The sequence below is a fragment of the Crassostrea angulata genome, chromosome 6, assembly GCF_025612915.1.
Source record: "Crassostrea angulata isolate pt1a10 chromosome 6, ASM2561291v2, whole genome shotgun sequence".
NCBI classification, from domain to species: Eukaryota; Metazoa; Mollusca; class Bivalvia; order Ostreida; family Ostreidae; genus Magallana; species Magallana angulata.
In genome coordinates this window covers 7,886,520-7,906,102 of record NC_069116.1, presented here as the reverse complement: position 1 = coordinate 7,906,102, position 19,583 = coordinate 7,886,520, and the positions used below count along the sequence as shown (strand labels likewise).

General features: G+C 33.1%; 2 protein-coding genes and 1 pseudogene across 3 annotated transcripts in view; 2 read left to right on the top strand and 1 right to left on the bottom strand.

The window, feature by feature from the left end:
* The window catches only part of LOC128189081 (RING finger and SPRY domain-containing protein 1-like), a 40,200-nt gene extending 24,534 nt beyond the window's left edge, over window positions 1–15,666 (bottom strand). Inside the window, exons 1-11 of the mRNA XM_052860530.1 lie at window positions 15,489–15,666; window positions 14,290–14,759; window positions 13,039–13,204; window positions 12,707–12,833; window positions 12,353–12,411; window positions 12,197–12,263; window positions 11,775–11,915; window positions 11,245–11,255; window positions 10,949–11,053; window positions 10,507–10,650; window positions 10,133–10,244 (exon numbers count right to left, since the gene is read on the bottom strand). Coding sequence (XP_052716490.1) covers window positions 10,133–10,244; window positions 10,507–10,650; window positions 10,949–11,053; window positions 11,245–11,255; window positions 11,775–11,915; window positions 12,197–12,263; window positions 12,353–12,411; window positions 12,707–12,833; window positions 13,039–13,204; window positions 14,290–14,612 — 1,255 coding nt within the window. The 5' untranslated portion in view covers window positions 14,613–14,759; window positions 15,489–15,666. The remainder of the gene's footprint in view (window positions 1–10,132; window positions 10,245–10,506; window positions 10,651–10,948; window positions 11,054–11,244; window positions 11,256–11,774; window positions 11,916–12,196; window positions 12,264–12,352; window positions 12,412–12,706; window positions 12,834–13,038; window positions 13,205–14,289; window positions 14,760–15,488) is intronic.
* On the top strand, window positions 26–4,206 carry LOC128189079 (putative per-hexamer repeat protein 5; annotated as a pseudogene).
* A 49-nt stretch (window positions 15,667–15,715) lies between the features above and the next one.
* LOC128189080 (uncharacterized protein C5orf49 homolog) lies at window positions 15,716–18,372 on the top strand. Of its 2 annotated transcripts, XM_052860528.1 has the most exons (4): window positions 15,716–15,906; window positions 16,282–16,302; window positions 17,486–17,605; window positions 17,853–18,372. In XM_052860528.1, exons 1-4 carry the CDS (start codon window positions 15,760–15,762, stop codon window positions 17,994–17,996), a joined length of 432 nt encoding a protein of 143 aa, XP_052716488.1. In that variant the 5' UTR covers window positions 15,716–15,759; the 3' UTR covers window positions 17,997–18,372. The 2 variants fall into 2 exon arrangements, with proteins under 2 accessions (XP_052716488.1, XP_052716489.1); XM_052860529.1 differs by lacking the exon at window positions 16,282–16,302 and having other exon boundaries at window positions 15,718–15,906.
* Window positions 18,373–19,583: the final 1,211 nt, after the last annotated feature.

Below are 19,583 nucleotides of genomic sequence, written 5' to 3'. Positions count from 1 at the left end.
ATATTAAAGAAGCGGCAAGACATTCAAGATGGAGAAGAAATATGCACTTATCGAATGGGAAGACGAGTATGTCAGTATTATTGATGTTGTTACTATTGTTCACCCCCGTAAAGAGGTATCACACTACAGAGAAGGAGAGGTGGTGAAAGCAAAATTCAAAGGAGCGGTGTATGAAGCGATTATCTGCGAAATAAGTGGTAAGTTCAAAGCGCCACGTGCTTCTGTTTTAAAGTCGAATTCCTGAGCGCCGGTGTGCCCCACCCCTTCCCTCCGCGTTAAATTGTTGAAATTTTATTATACAAGTTCGCATACATTTTGATCGTATTTTCAAGCATTTTCGTATGGGGGGGGGGGGGGGGAGTTAGCTCAATTTTCAAGAAGGCAGCCATGTTTTTTCACTTCATGCCGCAATGTATTGTGGGTGAAATAAATTGCAAGCAAAGTCAAAGGAAAATTCAGTGACATAAACTATTGAATGTATGTAGCGATTTGAAATTCTTATGCAAATAGTAATATTCACACTATGTGCAGTTTTGCAGATGGTATAATGTTCTATGAATATCAAAGATTTGATTTTGATTAAAAACAAAGTAAACTTTGCTAGGCAGCTTTAATGGTTTTCAGTGACCTTGTCCGCAAGCACAATATATGCTGACTGACATTTTTTCAAACTTGTTAGGCCGTTATTTACACACAGTAATTTGTTGCAACTTTTTTTTTTTAAGAAAACAGAAAATACTTAGAGGATACAAAAAAGAGTAGTGTTTTGAAGCACAGATATTCTACAAGGCAAATTGGAGAAAAGGGTAGGTACATGTATAACAAGTAAATTTTAGATATGCATGACATTTTTCATAAACTTTTAAAGATATTCTATGAATGTTAATGATTATCGTAATATGCACTCCTCGTTTTAATTATCAAAAAAATATACCTACTATACTATAAACATTACTGTTATGTTTATAGTACAGCAGGTATGGGTTATTTTAACAATTAAGAGAGGGAGTGCCTATGATTATCGTTATATTTAGATAACTTGCGAACTCTTTCGAAGATCTATAAAAAAAAAGTGATGAATATTGCTATCCTGCTAACTTTTAGTTTTATGGGTCAAATGATTGCTCAGAGTGGGGATGTTGAATAACATATTTTACAGAGTACTGATAAATCTTTAAATACATATATATTTATCATATAACTTCCTATAGAATTACTGATCATACGACACATGTATAATTAATATTTTATATGTAAAACATCTTGGCAATTGATTGTATAATTCATAAATGTTTGAATGGGTGAACTACAGTTTCTATTTTTTACAGAATTTTCACTTTTAAGTGTAGAAATGTAACACAATAGTTATTTTAAATCAAATCATTCTGAACTTATTACATGCAGTCAAAGTACAGTAAAAGTTTTATAATGAACACGGATATAGCAAAATCTCAGATATAACAAATTTTTAGTCCCCATTTGAGTTTTTTGTTAAACTTTATAGAGCCAGCTCCAATTCGCAGTGTGAATGTCAGGATCACACCAAAAAAAACTGGTGTTGAAATTTCAACACCATCAACTCCAACCAAGGGAGCTATGAGACGACTAGCTACAGACGGCTCATCTACGCCCAGGGGTTCTACGACTGATACAGGAGGTGGCAAATCTCCCCCCAGGGGTTCTACGACTGGTGCAGGTGGTGGCATATCTCCCCCCAGGGGTTCTACGACTGGTGCAGGAGACGGCAAATCTACCCCCATGGGTTCTACGACGGTTGCAGGTGGCAGCATATCTTCCCCCAGGGGTTCTACAACTGTTGCAGGAGGCGGTAAATCTACCCCCAGGGGTTCTAAGACTGGTGCAGGTGACGGCATATCTTCCCCCAGGGGTTCTACAACTGGTGCAGGAGGCGGCAAATCTACTCCCAGGGGTTCTAAGACTGGTGCAGGTGACGGCATATCTTCCCCCAGGGGCGCTACAACTGGTGCAGGAGGTAGCATATCTTCCCCCAGGGGTTCTAAGACTGGTGCAGGTGGCGGAATATCTCCCCCCAGGGGTTCTACGACTGGTGCAGGTCGCGGCTTATCTTCCCCCAGGGGTGCTACGACTGGTGCCGAAGGTGGCTTATCTTCCCCCAGGGGTTCTATGACGGGTGCAGGTAGTGGCATATCTTCCCCCAGGGGTGCTACGACTGATGCAGGAAGTGGCTTGTCTTCCCCAAGGGATTCTTTGACTGGTGCAGGCGGTGGCACATCTGACAGTTTGTTAACATCAGGTTAGAAAAAATATTGAGTGTTTTCGGCTAAATAAATTTGATATTACAGCTCTCTGAGGCACGCATGCATCCATTTTGAGGTAGCTACATTCCAATTTTTATCATATATGTGATAAAAAAAAAGTTGTCGATGTCCTCGTTTTTTTTCATAGCCAAGAAATTGAATAACACTTTTGGTCATCATTTTCAAAATGTCAATTCAGGCTCGTTTAGAAATCACATTAAAAGATAATGCCCATGAAGTAAGGAAAGTTTATATGATAGAACAAAGATATTTATCGTTATTTAATAGAAAATTAAATCCCTCAATCATTTAGTACGTTTTCCGAGGGCTGGGCAATTATATCGATATTCCAATATATTGCAATAGACTCCTTAAAAAATATCGTATCGCAATACATTTTTTCTATACCGATATATTGACAATATTGATAACACTCAGAATTTAGCTTCTAAATTAAGTTTTCTTAATCATATTAAAAGAAAAAATAGCTTAATCTAATACAAAACAGAGACATTTTAGTACTTATTATAAATTTGTATTCTTAAAATGAAAATAAAATTTCTAAACAAAAATAATTATTTTTTATCATATATCTATAGTGAAAAGTACATTTTAAGACAATTAAACTTGAAATTTTTCTATTTTTTTCATACAAAAAATATTGCAATACATATCAATACAAATTAAAATATTGCAATATATCGCAATACAAAATTTCCAGCAAATACCCAGCCCTCTTTTTTTATCAATAAAAATGAATTTTAAAAAATGCCCCCTCGCATCTTTTTTTTTTTAGGAAAATGGTCTGAGAACCAGAGAATTAATTTTATGTAGCCTTAATAAATATTTTTTTTACTGTGGAATTTAAAAATATATTGCAAAATTTGTGTATTGAATAAACTAATAGAGTTTGAAAATACTGGTATAATTTTCGTTTTATTTTTCAAAAGCATATGTGGTTTAAAAGATATTTGATTGCCTAAGTAAGTAATTAGTAAGTGAAACTAAGTCACTTTTTAAATACATTGTATTTATTTTTTACACAGACGATGAGAACCAAGAGTTTGATAATTTCAGTATCCAGGGAAACATGGAAATGTCCATCAAAAAGAGCAGGTAATTCCCTTTACAATTTGGTCTTTTAACTCTACTTTGTACCCCCTTCATTCTGAAAAAGTAAAATATAACGTTCTTTAAGGTATTCAATATATAAAGACCATATTTTGTATCAGATAAATATATCCAAATTAAGTGGTAGGGCCTTTTATAATTCTTGGTATCATTTTAAAGCGTTATTAAAATAAAAATGATTCACGCTTAAAAATATTATATTTGGGTTAGTCATTCGATTAGCTAATTATGTATGAATATTAAACCTGTTTTACATCGTATAGAATTGTAACATAATCTCCTTCATATTATACATTGAATACCTTATATTATATTGACCTATAATGTTTTGATTTTATTATATTCCATTAGGGAAAAGAGAAAACTGGAGCGCCTGGAAAAGGAAGTTGACATTTTGAAGAAGGATATTAAAAAACTTAAAAAGAAGGTCCATAAACTGGAAAATAAACAAGCCTCGGAAAACCAATCAGATGCAGGCGAATTACAGTTGAGTGGGTTAAATTTGAAAAAGTACAATCTAAAGAATGCTGTGAACGGAATGTTCAATGCTCAACAAGCTCTCAATTATGCATTAAGAGAACTTTTTTCATTGGAGGAAATCCGAAATTCCTCAATATCTGGGAAAAAAACTGTGAAGTGTGGAGAGGATGGACCCAGACCTCCTCTTGATCAGGAGAAGTTTAGACTGTTGGAGGAAATTATTCATGAGAAGTTTCCATCATTTACTCGAAAAGAATTTCGAGAGAAAATCCAAAATATTCAAAAAGTAGAAAGGAAAAAAATTGCCTCCGATAGCCAGTTGTAGGTTAAGGCTATGCACATAACCGGTACATTTTGTAATCATTAAGGAGGCTGGGGGGGGGGGGGGGGGTCATACCATAAAATTTTAATTAACCACCAGATTTTGCTGAAATTTATAGACATGATTATTGAAGCTGTTAACAATCATTTGGTAAAGAAAAAAGTCGGGTTTTTTTTTATATCATTTCCTTATATCTTTACATTGTGCTCTTCTTTTAAAGGAGACCAAAATAGTATAAAAATGGCAGCAACCCCCGAGCCTCCTAAACAATTGTATTTAGTTTCTCTGACAATTTTGTTTGACACTCGAGAGCTTGAATTATCGTGTAACATTGTTGAAAGCAATAACATGTGAATTTTAAGTATAAGATTCCAGTCAGATGCACTGTGAGTTGTCCAACATTGAAATTGAGGCTTATTGTTAATGTTACTGTATGACTGCATGATTTAATTACTCAGTGATAATTGATTTTTGATCTTAAGGCTTAAAACCCATTGCCATAAATGTAGATTTATATGAAAGTGTGAACTTCTTCATGAATTTCAAGAACATTTAAGACTTGGTTCATTCACCTTCAAGAACATTCATGAATGTTAGTGATCATTTATAACCATGCTTATTCTTGAATGTTCATGTATTCTGCATGATTTTAAAAATGCCTTTTCTGTTGTGAAATTTGTTCATGAATAACCTGCTTTTCATGAATATTCTTGAACTTTGTTTTCATGAATAAAATTCCAATCATCATGATGTCCAGTTTGTAAGTTCATCGGATCTTCATGAACATTTCATGAACCGATTCAGGAATATGATTCATGAACATTTCTTAATGATTCATGAATTATTCCTGACACTCTCGCAGGGGCTATAAGTAATGGAAAGATACATCTTTGGTGAAAATATTTTGTTTGTTCAAGCAGTCGCTCAATGTCTCCTTAAAGAAAAACTGCTTCAAAACAAGCTGTTTTATGATAAAAATGCGAAAATTGTGGGAAAAGGTAAACTTTATGATGTCATATTTTTAAATTGTGGGCACTAAAATCAAAATGAAAATTATGAAAAAAACTTAAAATGTATATTGTTCAAATAAAACAAAGAATGATAGTAAAATGACAATGTTCATTTAAGGGGGCCATTTTAGACTCAAACCATATATAGTCCTTTCTGAGTATTTTGTAAACTTGGAAACATTACTCAGCAAGTTGATTTTCAACAGAAACAATATGGATGAGAGCATATCACAATCGAAAACATAAATATCATACAGCAATTGAAGACATGATGGAAAGAGCTCACAAACTTCAACAAATACTGATATAACACAAGATGCTGGAATCAAGTCTAAACCAAGCTTTAATGAGGAGATGAAGTGAGCTTTTATAAAAAAAAACATAGGTAATCACAGATTACAAAGCTCACCGAGACGAGGCATCAACTTTATGAGGCATCACCTTTAAAACCACCTTTATCATATGATATGAAAATCATAGTTAATGATCTTGGATATTCATAGATACTGTTTTGACACAATATCGTATATCATATGTAAAAAAATTGTATGATAATTCTATGTTCATTTCATACATTATTATAAGATACAATGTTTATCAATACAATAATATAAAATATGATATTGCATCCAATGATACTTACAATATATATCATTTAATACAATATAATACTGTAATAAATATTGATGCAATATGATTTTGTAACATATAATATGACATTGTATCGTGTTATACATTATTGTATTTAATCACATAATACAATATCATAATATCTAATATAAATACAATATAGCATTATTTGATACTATATCATATCACATAATACATCACAATATTGTAACATATGATATTATATTGTATAATATAGTATAATTTTGTATTGTATGATATTGTATCATATTTGATACACAATACTGTATCATATGATACAATATAATTTGATAAAACATTGTTTCATATCATATGATACAATATCATCTGATACAGTACGATTTTATATAATACAATATCATTTTATACAATATCATATCATATGATACAATATCATATTATACAATATCATATTATATGATATCTTATAATATCATATAATACAATTTCATGTATTATATAACAATATATTATATAAACCAATATCATATTATACAATATTGTATCATACGATATGCTATAATTATAATATACAATATCGTATCATATGATACAATATCATATATTGCAATATAATATGAAACAATATCATTCGATAAAATAATATATTATACAATATCATATTCTACAATATTGTATAATAATATACAATACTATACATAACAATATCATAATACAATATCATATAATAATGTACAAAAAAATTGATACAATATCATATCATATCATATAACTTTTTACAAAATAATGTATGATATTACATTGTATCATATAAAACAATAGTGTATCATATCATAGAATACTATATCATAGGACTCATGTTAAATCATTTAACAACAAACACATCTATCAAGCAGGTTTGAGTGAGGTAGGAGAATTTTTAGCATCCTTGATAATGGAGATCAGGCTCTGCATCTGAAGCTACCTCTGCAATTCATTTATATTATAGTTAAATCAATTATGCAAGCTATTATCTATAAAACATGTAACCTGTTCCAAAAAACTAAACCTCATCCAGCATCCGAAACCTATGGCTCAGATTCAGCGTTCAAGCCTGTCAGATGCATCAGTATCATGAGATGCATCATCCCTGTAAGTTTGGTGATGTAAGGACCAGTAATAACTAAGATATAATCATCAGAGGGCACCTGCTCTAAAAACTTTAACCAGCTCTTAAAACCTTAACCTCATCCAGCATCCGAAACCTATGGCTCAGATTCAGCATTCATGCCTGTCAGGTGCATCAGTATCGTAAGACGCACCATCCTTGCAAGTTTGGTGAAGTTAGGACCAGAAATAACTAAGATATATTTTTTAGCATCCTTGATAATGGAGATCAGGCTCTGCATCTGAAGCTACCTCTGCCATTCATTTATATTATAGTTAGATCATATATGCAAGTTTGAAATAGTGCTATTACCTACATATATTAAACATGTGACCTGTTCCAAAAAAACTAAACCTCATCCAGCATCCGAAACCTATGGCTCAGATTCAGCATTCAAGCCTGTCAGGTGCATCAGTATCATAAGACACACCATCCATGTAAGTTTGGTAAAGTTAGGACCAGTAATAACTAAGATATGATCATCAGAGGGCACCTGCTCTAAAAACTTTAACCAGCTCTTAAAACCTTAACCTCATCCAGCATCCGAAACCTATGGCTCAGATTCAGCATTCAAGCCTGTCAGGTGCATCAGTATCATAAGACGCACCATCTATGCAAGTTTGGTGAAGTTGGGACCAGTAGTAACTTAGAAATGGCTATCAAAGGGCACCTGCAACAAAAACTTTAACCTGCTCGAAAAACCTAACTTCATCTAGCATCCGAAACCTTCGGCTCAGATTCAGCATTCAAGCCTGTCAGGTGCAAAAGTATCATAAGACACACCATCCATGCAAGTTTGGTGAAGTAAGGACCAGTAGTAAGTAAGATATAATCATCAGAGGGCACCTGCTCCAAAAACTTTAACCAGCTCTAAAAACCTTAACCTCATCCAGCATCCGAAACCTATGGCTCAGATTCAGCATTCAAGCCTGTCAGGTGCATCAGTATCATAAGACACACCATCTATGCAAGTTTGGTGAAGTTTGGACCAGTAGTAACTTAGAAATGGCTATCAAAGGGCACCTGCAACAAAAACTTTAACCTGCTCCAAACACCTTAACCTCCTCCAGCATCTGAAATTCATGGCCCAGATTCAGCATCCAAGTCTCTCAAGTCCATTAGTAGGTCCAGATGCATCATTCATGCAAGTTTGGTGAAGATAGGACAAGTAATAACTTAGATACAGGACCTGCAACAAAAACTTTAACCAGGTCCGGACGCCGACGCCGACGCCGACGCCGAGGGTATAGCATAAGCTCCCCCCGACTTCGTCTCGGTGAGCTAAAAATAGTTTAAACAACTTTTATCAATCAAAGTCATACATTTTTAGTCAGATTGACTTAATCAACTGAACGAACTGCATAGTGCTCCCAGCTTAAATACCAGTGTGTCCTTCACAGTCTGAACCACTTTCATTGTTTACCAGTATGTGTTCTATATTTAATACTAATGATTTATTTTTTAAAAACTACATGTATTTCTTTTCATTTTAATAAGAGAGAATTGCACATTTACTGTAAATAGTTTTGTAATTCAGCTTAAGAAATGTGAGAGTTTGTCATGGATGTAAAAAGATAATATTAGATATCCATATCTAAGAACATGTGAAACCTCAAAGACCAAGAGCTTTGGTAAATGCAAATCCAAAGTATCAATGAATTAAATTCATTTTAATGTTTCTTGTTGAAAAATTGGAGTTGTCTGTAATGGGAGGTAATTGCTACTTGGCTTGTACAAATACGAGTATATATAGTGGACAATTAGATCAAATAGAAATATATTCAGTGTATCAAATGTGTATATATTTTTTTGAGTCAGTTTTCTGTATGTTGCTGAATATTTACACTTGATTGGTGCACTGGTATTCATGTAGACTGTAGAGATCCCATTTATTCACAACCATCTCAGAATAAAATGACCAAGCAGTCCACTATCCAAAATGGCACCATATATAGTATGCACAACATCAATTGTTAAAGATTTTAGCAGGGCACAAACTTATTTTAGCAGTTTGGTAGAAACCAACTAAATTTTCTATCACCATACACAGGCGCTATTTCCCTAAATTACATAATAAATTTATGCATGCGCATTCTTCATAGAGACATAAAATGATATATAGTACCATTACTGCCAATCTATACAAAAGGTGTACAAGGGCCACTTTGAGGAAACCAATTCAAACAACATTTTTACCAATTTCTAATAAAAATTAAACAAACACATTACAGAAAAGTTTAAATAATCCCAATGTCATATACCACAAAATATCAAACTGGCTATAGATATACTTGTCTATCTGTGGTATATAATTATAATAATAATAATTTCCCCATGAGATTTTTTATTCATATATAAGTTTTTCTACACAAATATTCACTTGTAATATATCTTCTTGCATCCAAAAATTTAAATTAAAAAGAAAAAACAACAGAAAAAAGTTACCTTAAAAAGCTTAGTTAAATTTTGTTAGATTTTTCTAACAAAACGCATCAATATGACACATTAGCTAGTCACCACACAAGTCAGAAAGCTAACTGCAGTCCTGTAGCTCAACTGGAAAAATGGGGTTTACCTGCTGCAGAGTTACATTGCTTTACAACGAGTTTTTGTATGTAAAGTTTACATACAAAAACTCGCAATTCACAGAACACAAAAAGTTGTGCTAGTTTGGACTTTTTAAACTTATTTATGAACACATCTGTACAAATATTCCATACCCCAAAAAAAATTTCTTGGACATTTTAGTACAAAATCATCCCTTCAATAGCCTCTGATGCTCTTTGACCCAGTCCTTTGGTTTATTTACATGTAAAAATGACAACTATCAATCTGCACATTAATTTTCAAGGTCGGTTAGGTGTTTAAAAGAAAATCTAACGCAAGTAAAGCTATGAACAACATCAGAACTAAATTAGCAGAAGAATTTTATGGTACTAACTATTTCCATGGAATTTGTTTGGAAATAAGATTCATCACTCAAAAACTAGACAAGTTTTTGTGTGCTGTAGACTGCAACTTTTTAGCACATGTGGAACTGTATCTCTATGGTCATTAATGTGATTTTTTTCTGATCAGAGAGCTTCAGTTCTGCAGTTAGTCCAAAGGCAAGGAAATAAACAGACTAGCAGCCCAGTAAATAGGTACTGACCTGCTTTCCAGCATGGCATCTCTATGGGATGACTCTCCGACTTGAACCAGATCAGCTGCCGACACCCATCATAGGACATGGAGTACTCGTCATCTCCTATACCGTACCCTTCCTGTTAACGAAAAACATTCACTGTTAAATTTACTCAGCTCTCATATGTGACACTTCTGCTTGATATTTATTAATCATTTTAAATCATAAATATGAAAGCATGTAACACATTAAGCACATTTCAATCATGCTAGCTAAGGATTTTCAAGCTCCAACATGCCAACATGTTGCCATTTTTTTTAGGTCAATATTAGGATTAAGCTACCCAGGAAGTACACTGTACATTTTATTACGGTATGATGATTCATTAAAAGTATACCAACATGGTTTAAAAAGCTGCTGGATTTTGTAGCCCATCCAATCTGCATCACACCGTCCGTTAGGAGAGTGACCTCATAGTACCATATCCCAGAATCCACCTGGAATGTGCAGCGCACACTTTCAAAGGAGGAGGCATCACACCTTGCCTATTGATAATGAAACAAAATTAGATACTGCTGAAGGAGTTGGCAACTACATGTACATAGATTGAATAATACCAAATCCTTGGAGGAAGTTCCAGGAATCAGTTCTGAGATTAGAATTGAAGGCAGATTTATATTACATGTATTGGAAAAAAATTCTGGTTTTATTTGAGTTTACAGTATATACTGTTTCCAATGGATGGAATGATTATCTATAAATATGGCAAGCTTTATATCATGCTAAAAATATTTTAACATAGTAGACTAAACTTAGAATGTCTTCCTATGACTCAGATCTCACCTCCAAACCATCTGGAGAAATTTTCAGGTATTCACTCACATCTTTACTATTCAACATCACATTTATATTGGTTAAATCTTCTTTTGTGTATGAAAATTCACGATTCTACAACAACCATAAATCATAGTTTTAAGAATGTGGGCTAGACAAATCCTAAAAAAGATAATTCAATTTTGTCTGTCTGGCATATCAAAAACCCAAGTTGTTTATCTATATCAAATTAAATATATATTTATGAACACAAGCACAATCATTGTGTGTGTATATGTATCTGTATTAAAAAAATATATACTGACCTCAGTAACAACTGAAATGATAAGAAAAAAAAATAAATTAGGTAAATTTTTATACAAATATGACACTGAATATGTTTGATAAAACATTTAAAATTGGTATATCAGTACAATGTATTTAAAAAAGAAAAATTCTTTGAAATACATCTTCATTGTAATTACTGGGAATCATTCAAGAATACACATATCAATACATTTGAAGTAATTTTTGGGATCTACTCTGAGCTTGTCATTGTATTCAGTCTTACATGGGAACCACTGTGTACATGTATGTAAATAACCAAAGTTTTTTTTTAACAAAGACAAGTTCAATATATTGTACAAAAATCATGACAATTTTACCTAAAATTTTTGACATAACAAAATATTTTCTATTTCAGTATTTGACCAAATCGTATTGAATATAAGCATACTTTTCATACAGATATATCAGCATAGAATCAAAACAAATAAGGAACTTTCTTATGTGGTATCAAGAAGGGGAGGGATAGTATGAGACAAGAACACAAGGCTGACCCGGCATCTGTACCTACATAAATTATCAAGGCACCACTGAGCACAAAACCCCACTTCACGCAAACTGTACTTGTCATGCCGCCACCACTTCTCTAGGACCTCTAGCGGACAGGGGTTACATTCTCGTAGACATTTGTTTATTGTGGCTTTGTTTTCACCTAGTAGAAATAAATATGTACATGTAGTTTTTATGTATATACAACCAAAGGCAAAAAGGAGGGGGGGGGGGGGGCCAAAATACTGAATAGGAGATAAAAATCATTTTAGAAGGAATACTATGAAAATACTACATGTTATTCACAACATCATTTACCAATATTTTAAACACTAAAAAAAGGGGGTTCTTTCAACATTAATATAAACACATATATAGAAGTAATTATAGCGATCATGGCAGAAATAAATTTCTGTAACAATATGAGACATTAAGCAGACTCACTAGTTTGTGCAAACTTTTCCAGAGCCACAAGGGAATGTAAAATTACAGCTGGGTCTAGCTTGTCACTCTGTCAAGAAGAAATAAGATATAGACAAGAATATTAAATATATATAGTATTTTTATTCATATTTGGCTTTATTCTAAATTCCACATTACCAGATTTGATATTAGGTACTTCACAACATCATCTGTTAGAATATCTATTGCATTTGGACCTAGAATTAGAAATAGGAAATAATATGGTACAGTGCAAAATGAGAATATAAAACGCTCATTGGAACATCAAGATATATTTTAAAAACAACTCTCCACGGTAGTGTGGTCAACATTAGTTCATACAAGCATTTTCAAACTTAATAACTGTCTGTGAATTTACTTTATCAATATCATCTGATATCTTGGCACAGTTGAAATCATTTGCATTCCATTGCCTTAACAATTTGATCACACATCATGCATGTCCATGTATTTGAAAAATTCATGATTCTTTTTTGGTATAATGGAACAGACCTGCCAACTTCTCTGCAAGACAGCCCAGAACCACGCCTATATTTCTCTGACAGCTGACAGAGTTGTAGGCCTTGGCAGGACTAATTGGAGATAGCTTCAGTCTCTTGTACAGCAGTAAAATAGCATCCTAGTTTGTTGATCAGAGAGAAAGCAGAATAATATTATGGAAGAACCATTATAGTTTCACATATGAAAAAAATGCCATGCTTAAGTTTTCACAACTATATGAAGGTCTCATACAACAAAAGGACGGAAACTATAAAAAAAATAAAAAATACAGAATGAATGTACATGTACTTCAAAAAAGGAACGAAAAAAGAAACTTTCCAAACCTTTGTGGGTAGTGGGCACTCATCCAGTAAAAGTGTAATTACAGCAGGACCCAGGGGATCATCTAGAGGAATAGATACCACCAAAGACTCCACAACTTGTAGCCAGCCATCCTCTGACTCCGCCACACGGTGAAGTGTAAGCATTGCCTGTGGAGGACCTTGCTCACTGTCAAATAAACCACTTAGAGTGAGAGCAAATCAGATCATTCTACATATATACATTACCCTAACTAATTACATGTACACATGTTCATTTGTATAATAGAATTATGATAGACTTGATCCCATTCAAATAACAGATAGTCGTTTCTTATTTCACCACTGAAACTTAATTCAGCAATTTTGCACAGTAGTAGAAATTACTATATTAATTTCTCATCTTGACTGATCATTCACAATTAACAAACACATCTGTATGTTTAGATTCAATTGATATCAATAAAAAAAAAGTCATATTTCTAGTAAAAGCTCAAAAATCAAAATACATGTACAAGTGTCTCAGCGGTGCATGAATTTAAACAGTGGTATGTTTTATTTTGTCTAGCTGCAGTGCAACCGTTTGAAAAAATTGTATAATTATTGCATGGAAAAACATGTGCTAGTTTTGGACTAATTAACCTTATTTATATGCAAATTCTGTGAAAACAATTAGCACCATTAAATTCTTCATGCAATTTACTACTAATATCGTCTCTTTATTTGCCCCGGATAGTCTTTTGAACACCATTACCAGCCGTGTAAATTGAAGTGGTGCAGTTTGTTTACATGTAAAAATGGTGACTCTCGATCTCAATGTAAATTTCACATACTTGATTTTCAGAGGTCGGTAGCATGTTTTGGAGAAAGTCTGAGGCAAGTAAAGAGATGATATCAGTAGTAAATTGCATAATTAAAGAATTTAATGGTACTAATTATTTTCACAGAATTTGCGTATAAATAAGGTTAATTAGTCCAAAACTAGCGCATGTTTTCCTGCACAATAAATATACAATTTTTTCACTGTAGCTCTCAGGTCGTCCATCCGAATTTTTTCAGACCGGGGGATACAGACCTGCAGCTAGACAAAGTAAAAAATACCACGGTTTCAATTTATGCACATCCACTGAAACAATTATTGGCAAACTAATTTACATATAATTGTACATTTACATGGTATATATTTCAAATATGGATAAATTTTATCTGGTAGTTTGTTATACTTGCGACCTATCAAACTTTTATGAAACAAATTTGAACTATAGTAATCCTTACTTGTCAACCAGAGTGCGGATGAGTTTAAGTGTCTCTAGCACTAATTTATCCACATTTGCACCTGCTCTGGAGGAACTCCTGGAGTGTGAGTGTGAGGGGAGGGACCTTCGGCTGCTGGAAGAAACCGGTCGCTGACCAACTGACTGTTGGCCCTGACTCAAATTACTACCCTCTGTCTCTCTAACTGAACGTCGACTGGTAGCAACGTGTTTTTCTTTACAAATACAAGCACCCATGCTGTACTTTGTTTGCTGAAAAGTTGTCTGTAGAAATTGTAATATAGCACTCCTATTCATATACAACATCCATATTGTGACAATCATAACAGTTCATATTTCTTTCCTTATTAAAATGTGTCTTAAACACTGTTTTCTTGCAAATGTCATCCTCCTAGTTTCCCATTCTATGTGCTTCGAAGCCCTAGCTTTTACCTGCTTCTTGATTGCTGTTGCATTCAATTCATCTTCAATCTAAAATTGAATAAAAGGTTTGGAAACTTTATAAAAATGAGGAACATATTGACTAAATGACTTAATTAAAAGATCAGCATAAAATAAAAATTCTCATTTTTCCAAGGAGAGTGGTGAATGTGATTCCACTCCATGAATTCAAAATATCTAACCTATGAATTAACTGTTATTAAGAACCCAATTGGCTTAACAAACTCTCCGCTCTGTCACAATAATCATCACTCTTAGATGGGAATATACATTGTATATGCATTGTATTGACAAGAAAAGTCAAGGATGTGCAAAAGTTATTACTGTACTCTGTTTGCATATTTTTGTTAATGGCTGCCCAATGATTTAAAATCATCAATCTTAATTAAGACTAAAGTAACGTATACTTTACTTTCATTGTTTAATGAAGAAATGACCGTTCAAAATATTTTCTCATATCCCTGAATACCTGCGTTACCAACTTAAAGTGAACCTTTAGTGATGAAAGTGACATCAAATTTGGCACAATATACTGACTTAACTTTGTAAATGAGTGCAAAACAATTCTAAAACACATATCTCGACTGGTCAAGATTTTACAGGACGATAATTATTAATCCAAGAGTGAGAGCGAGAGAGGGGGCGGTGATGAAAACATTTTGTATGTCAACAGTACACAAACAATATGCTGTTTCAATTATTCAAAATTACGAAAAAATCTCAAATACCTACGCATTTTCAAGATTTTGGTTTACTTACATCAAACAGGAAGACTCTTCTTACTTTCATCTTCCATATTGGAAAAATTATGTTGACCGCAGAGAATTGTGGGTAATATAATAAATCATCGATATTTGAAAGCGTTTTCTCAAAATTCTTACCGGCGTTTGAAATAAAGAGCTCATATCATCTGTAATTAATCAAAATATGCGTTCTATTGCTTCAGATGTTGACCATCCTTTTGATCGAGCGGGCACCTGACAACGGAAGTATCAATTCCGCCATATTGAAACTAATGTAATCAATCAGAATGGCAGAACCACAAAAATTGAAAATCGAAACGGGGACAAATTCTTTTACCATGAAGGGGAGGCCTTGTGAGCTTTCAGCTTTTTCCTTTATTCCAACTGAAAGAGATGATCCCCCGGAAAGAACTGTCTTCAACACTCCAAAACAGGTATTCGTGGTTCAAGAAATATATCTTAATTACCATGTATACATGTGCAGCTGTCAAAGGATTATTCTTTATTAGTTTATTACACATATGCATTACATAAAATGATATACATAATCATTGTCAAATGTTACATTCTCGCATACTTTAAAATTAAACGAAACAAAGACTTTTCGTTTAAAACAACAAAAATTCTGTAAATTTTTTATACATGAATATGTTGCAAAATATGCATCTCTTACATGTAAATTTTGAAATAAAACAATTAATAGATTGACATTCTTGAATAAGATAACTGTTATCATTGGAACTTTCAAAAGTAATGAATCATAACGTACATATAGGCATATATTGTACCATGTATGCATTATATTTCAGTTGATTAAAAAACGACAACAGGTAAATTTGTGTACGTCGTATATATTGCTTTGAATGGGTTTGCAAATGTATGAGATTGCAGAGTTGCTAGATTGAAACTGCAAACTAGATTTGATATACCGGTATGATTTTATTAGTGATTGTCATTTTTTTTTTGTATTAATTAGAAAAGGTATATATACCGGGTATATAATTTTATCTAACAATATATTGTGCTAATCATATACTAATGTTAATTTATAGCATAATTCATTGCCATTGCAGATACAATTTTCAGAGGGTATTACTAATAATCAGTTAACACTATTTACAGGGAAATATTTGCTCCCGTTATATTTTCGTCCCTTTCTTCTTCTTTGTCAGAGGGCAAATTTAAGACTGGGCAAATTCCAATGTCTTAAATTATCTCTCTTTAAACACACCTATGTCTTGGCAAATTCAAGACGGAACAGAACCGTTTGCAAGTGGAAAGGGCGAAAATAACACAGGACGAAAATAACCCTTTATAAAGTAGGTAAAAGAAGTACTACTGTAGATCGAGATGTCGATCCTTTTTAGATTTGCTTCATTAAAACCACTGATATATATCTATTAATCAATGAATACTGATTTTTTAAAATGATTTTGTATTTATAACTTGCTATTTAATGACAGATATAGAAGTTTGTTTGCAGTTTCAAACATAGAGAAATTTACTGATATACTGACTTTGGAGATTTTATATATTACATTTGTTAAATTGGCATGCAATTAAGTTAAGCATTGTAGTTGAATTAATTATATTAAATTATGTATCTTAATTTATTGTATATGTACAATACATATACACTTTTGATTTGGTAAATGGATGAATTTAATTAACAAATTGAATTACAAAGGTCTTATAAAGACATGCATGACCGTAAATAAAATGAAGTAATTTTTTACCTTTTTCGAAAGAATATTAATTTACATTAAATTAAATAACTAAAAATTCAAACATAACTTATATAAACAACAATAAAAAAAAACCTGCTACATACATGTTAAAGAGTTAATTATCTATATATACATACGGGCTTCAACAGTGCAGTTAAGAAATTGAGTGGTTTAAATATTAACAGCTATACATTTATCATACCCATAAATGCATGATTTATTAGACCAAGCTGTTTTCAATTAATATAAACATGTACCTTTTTCATCTTCCATTTTTTCTTATCAGGACAGATACCCAAGGTCAACATATGAGAGATTATTTAGAAAAGAATATGGTTACAACAACAAACTTCATCGAGATGACAGAGAACACGCCAAATCAAGGGGACTTGTTGTCAACAAAGAGGTACATATATAATACCCATTTTCGTGTATGCTGCTAGCATGAAAGAATCAGTCCACAATTAAAAAAGACGGTTGGTAATTACTATTCAAGAGAAAATCACTTTCCTGTCACCGAGTCTGATTTAGGGAAGTACGAGGGTAAACTTTATTTGCCAGTATATAAACCATTGAAGATGGTAGGAAACACTGCCAATTTATTTAATAAATGTATTATCATTGATTTGTTCATCTTCTTTGTTGGTTTTCAGGAAATGCCCAAGGAAGTGCCTACTTTGTCTTCCTCAGAATACGGACACCGACTGGAACTGTTTGCGGACCATCCCGACCGGAAGCATGTGCGGATAGCACACGTCCGGGCAGAGTTCTTCAGGAGAAATGGAATCACTTCTTGATGACATGATTCATCACAAGTGATGCCTTTGGACTCAGTATTTTTTGTTCCACCGTTTACTCCTCTCCAATTTTCAAAAGCCTAACTTCTTTCTGATCTGGAGTGTTGTTCCCCATCAACGATTAAACTGTCTATTGTGCCTGTCTAATGCAAAATGATATGCTTTTCAACGTTTTCATTGTGAAGAGAATTTGGTACACTGCTTTCCTTTACATTGTCCAGGTGCAATTGTTACACATGCAGTTATAGTCAATTTATCTATTATTATGTGTATTTGTATGCTAGACACAGTTGTGTATTCAGAAAGTTTTTGACTGTATAATTAATGGACTGTGATAAATTTGTGATCAGAAATAAATGTTGCCATTGTTCCTACACTTTTTTTTACTCAATCATTACAGATTAATTACTACATGTACATGTAATAGTATTTGATAATCTAAAATTGTTATCCTAGACAATTAATATTAATCCACGAGTATATACTGACATGCTCTCTTTTTACTGGTAAAAGGGAAGAGATTGCTAATCACATTTTGTCAGCTTGGATGAGATTTTGTATGTCATGTTCTATGCATGAAGACTTAATTGTTCAGTAAATTGTCTTTCAAGTGCATACAGTACCGATCAGACCCAACCTAACAGAAAGTAAACCCCAACTAAACCCTGGGTTTACTTTCTGGGTTTACTTCGGGTTTACTAGAGTGGACCCAGAGTAAACCCAAAGTAAACCCAGAGTGGACACAGAGAGTTAACCCAGTCAGAAATACATGTATACCCCAGAAAGCACGCTAACTGTGTATTCGGAATATACATGCAAAGGGTAGGAATTACAGGCAGTAGGATGGTAAGCCAAAATACTAGTCTGCTTCACACTCCAGTGCATACAGTTGACCTCAAAAGCAACTTCAAAGTAAACCCAAAGTAAACCCCGAGAGGACCCAAATTTTCAAAAAGTATACCCATAGTAAACCAAAAAAGTAAACCCGGGGATTAGTTGGGGTTTACTCTGGTGTTAGGTTGGGTCTGATCGGTACTGTATGGTATTAAAATCATTGTCATTCAGTATATATACAATTATGAAGTCCCCTAGTTTTCACCAGTAAATGATCTTGTTAAAATGCTCCAGTAACTGGAAAACATTCATTGCTACATCACATTCTTTACTCAGATTGAACACGAGCTTAAAATTATAATTGATCAAATGAAATCAACAATACATGTACATATGAACAAGACAGAGAGTGAGGCTTGCCTAAATATTACTTGTATTTCAAAACAGTTTTCATGTGATTTGTTTATTCTGCAACATAATGTCACATTTTAAAACTCAATCTTTTTTCGACAAATTTCGTAGTTGAAACCAAGATGTAAACGAAGCAAAACAGATATGTCACAATGCATTTGAACGTCAGATTAATGCACGAGGCTATATTGGGGCATTGACAGAATAGCTTTGGTTTATTGGGTTACCTTTCTTTGATCAATGCAAGAGGTAGTTGCAGAATAAAATACCATACTAGATACTTTCTTATTGACTAAATATATTGGTTTTATGGTTATTGTTTTTTTTCATTTAAAAACAACC